The 3,239-nt window shown below is 21.8% G+C and overlaps 1 protein-coding gene across 1 annotated transcript; it reads right to left on the reverse strand.

Annotated features, from left to right (window-relative positions):
* Window positions 1-1,979: 1,979 nt before the first annotated feature.
* Window positions 1,980-2,847, reverse strand: LOC126910532 (zinc finger protein 706-like). Its single transcript, XM_050693172.1, has 3 exons — window positions 2,688-2,847; window positions 2,402-2,549; window positions 1,980-2,205 (listed from the first exon to the last, which is right to left on the reverse strand). The coding sequence occupies exons 2-3, from the start codon at window positions 2,543-2,545 to the stop codon at window positions 2,116-2,118; spliced, it is 234 nt and encodes a 77-aa protein (XP_050549129.1). The 5' UTR covers window positions 2,546-2,549; window positions 2,688-2,847; the 3' UTR covers window positions 1,980-2,115.
* Between the last annotated feature and the right edge of the window lie 392 nt (window positions 2,848-3,239).

Genomic DNA, 3,239 nt, shown 5'->3' on the forward strand with positions numbered 1-3,239 from the left:
ACTGTTATTTATATTAAGTAAAATAAAAAATAAATTTATACATTTTGTATAGTAATATAAAATATTAATTCATTTACCTTATATCAATTTACAACTTCTAAATACTTATCAATCACGAACAATAAACTTAAACGTTATAACGGTAGAAGTAGCGAAAATAACAATCGAAACATAATTTAAATAAAACTTATGAAGCTATTAAAGTCCATATAAGTCCAATAAGCTATTCTTGCATTCGGAGCAAATTTTTTTTCGCGGTAATATTAATTATTAGTTAAACTGAAATTTACTGGTAACTATACTGGTTATAAATCAGTTCGGCAGTTTTATCAGCATTTTAAACCTCTAGTTTCTTATAGAAAAGTACAATTGTTGTTCAACGAATTATCTAATTATAAATAGGTTAGTAAACCTAAATTAAAACTTAAATTGTATTTTATTCAATTAGTTTAAATTAGTCTAAAAGTTTTTTTAAATGTAAAATGGGATTTTTTTTATTTAGTACTTCAGTAATTATTTTTTTTAAATTTTTATTTAAGCTGGAACTTTAAGTACCAAAACTCATAGAAAGAACAAAAGTAGAGTATTTAGAATATAAACTAAACCCTTTTGTTATAAAAACACATTTTTTTTTTATGAAATTTCAAACCCTGTGGAATGTCAAAAACGAAAAACTATTTCTATATAAGAAATATAATCATTAAGAAAAATCATTTACGAAGTATTTTGATTTCTGAATATATATTTTTGGAATATGTAAAAAAATCTAAATTTATAACTGAAAAAATAAATTTTTATCTAATGAGTAATACTCCAATAGTATACCACGTTATTTTCTTGATTTAATTTTTATTATCATTTGTCAAAGTGACACGATTATTAATAACTTTGACATAAAAGAAATATGTAGAAAACTATGTAAATGAATAGGAAAGGAAATAAAGAGTTAAATGGAAAACGAGGATACCAAATAGTTGGAAATAAGTTGAAACTAATAATCACACAAAAATTAGAAGTATAAGATAAAATTTGTGCATATAAAATTTAAAAAAATGAATTTCAAATTATTTTAATAATACACATTTTAATAATTAATGTAAGAAACATTTATTAGAACAATGAACGAATCGATAAATATTAGCCTATTTTAATAATATGGGAATTTTATGTCAGAAATATAAATATTCCTTTTTTTATTTTTTACTATAGTAAAAAATATTTACAATATAACTTTTCAAAACATTTTTTATATATGTTTACTTAATTTATAAATTGCATTCTAATGAGTTTTTTGGTTGAGGTTGTATTTATGAGTAAAAATAGACTAGAAAAATACCCCTTTATTTCAGTTTTCAAACCTTTTGAGAAATAGCTTAGAATTGGTCAATTTTAACTAAATTTTGTAAAACTTATTTTTATTAATTATAAGAATAATTTCATTAGGATGCCAAAATTCAAAAATAAAAGCCGCCCTACAATAAACACATCCATTTTGAGATTAAAAATTTTAAATAATATTACATTTTTTATTTTGATTATTTTTTTTTTACATTTTTTAATTGAAATATGTATTCTTTAATTATTCAAAAATAAATTACATATATAAATTAATAGTTAGTTACTCTTTTTTAAAGATAATTAAATATTTTCAAATACAATTGTTTAGTATGGGTGCAATAATAGCTTTGCTATTATTTTAAAATGTGTAAGTACCAAGATTCTTTTATGTTTAGTTGTATAGGTTTTTCATTATTCTTTAATAAAATCATTATTTTATTACATTTTAAGGAATTAAACATAAATTATTCAATAAATTATTAATAGTTAACTTAATACTTAATGGTATATTGTTAAACATAAAAAAAAAAAATAGTTTAAATTCCATTTTTGATTATTCTACCTAGAAAATAAAAAATTGCACGGTAAAACAATCACTATAGTACATCAAGTACAACATTAAAAGTTACAAAACAAAATAGTAATGTGAAAGATTCATTATAATTAAACAGTGTAAAAGTATACATAATTCTTCATAAAAATGTAAAATATTAAATTTATTGAAAATAGTTTACTTAAAAAATGTACATTAACATAAGGCCATGAGATGATTATTTATTATATAGCTTTTAATTCTTCTGGCATATCATTTTTGGGATGTTTGTTTTCAAAATGTTGCTTGTATGTTTTAGGATCTGGCATTTGAGCCTATAGATAAATCCATGTTGAGTTATTATAATATATAATGATAATAATAATAAGCCCTACTCAGAGTTATTAATAAAGTTGAAGACTAGTAGATTACTATTAAAAAACTAGAAATTGTCTTGATTCATTAATAATTTATGAAAAAAAAAAAAGAATATATAGTAGTTATATATCATATCACAGTAATGCAACTTACTTTACATACTGTACAAACATGAATTAACGCTTTTTGAGCGGCCTTTTTTTGTTCAGTTGCACTATGTCCTTGCTGTTTTTTTAATTTAGCCTGCTTTTCTGCGGCTTTAGCTTGTGATTGAACTTTTTGCTGTCCTCTAGCCATTTTACTAAAATTCAGAGAGCTATTTGTATCTTAAGTTAAAATCATTCAAATAAAGTAAAGTATTTAACTATGGTATTGCACCAAAAACAGAAAAAAATTGATTAAAATGCTTTTTAGCTAAAATTTTCATTAGAATACAAACCTTAGGATACTTTATCAATAAGATAATCAATATATCACTAAGTGATCCTCGCAAATTTTTTGAGAGTACCCGATTTTAAACTTTTTGACAAATGAACACTTGCAATATGATGGAAAAACAAATATTAAACTACAAATTCTTATCATCAATAAGATATAATAAACACATGGTTCCTGAATAGTAGCCTATCACGTCACTGGACATCGTACTCATAAAATGCAAAGGTATTTTTAGTTGAGACATGATTGAAAAACAAAAAGTAATTTGAAAAATGTATATATTAAATATATTTAAATAAAATGAGATGAAAATAAATTGAAAGAAAATTCTGAAAATTTCACTTAAAAAAAAATTATTTTTTTTGTATTTTTAAAATTTTTCTGGGACATTGTAAAAAATTATAAGATAAAATTTAACTTGATAAGCAAATGTTACTTTATACTAACACCACCATCTAGTAGTACGTTAATTTAAAATTAAGGAAAAATCGTATGACACCTTTGATACTTGAATTATTTCCTAGGGAATATTCGTATTTACTTTTACATTTTT

This window comes from Daktulosphaira vitifoliae, unplaced genomic scaffold, assembly GCF_025091365.1.
Source record: "Daktulosphaira vitifoliae isolate Bord-2020 unplaced genomic scaffold, ASM2509136v1 Scaffold_1, whole genome shotgun sequence".
NCBI classification, from domain to species: Eukaryota; Metazoa; Arthropoda; class Insecta; order Hemiptera; family Phylloxeridae; genus Daktulosphaira; species Daktulosphaira vitifoliae.

Excerpts from the sequence above, each read along its gene's own strand:
- LOC126910532 (XM_050693172.1), bottom strand. The coding sequence starts at position 2,545 with ATGGCTAGAGGACAGCAAAAAGTTCAATCACAAGCTAAAGCCGCAGAA. Across the intron at positions 2,206-2,401 it reads ATGTTTGTACAGTATGTAAA|GCTCAAATGCCAGATCCTAA; the intron begins GTAAGTTGCATT and ends ATTTATCTATAG.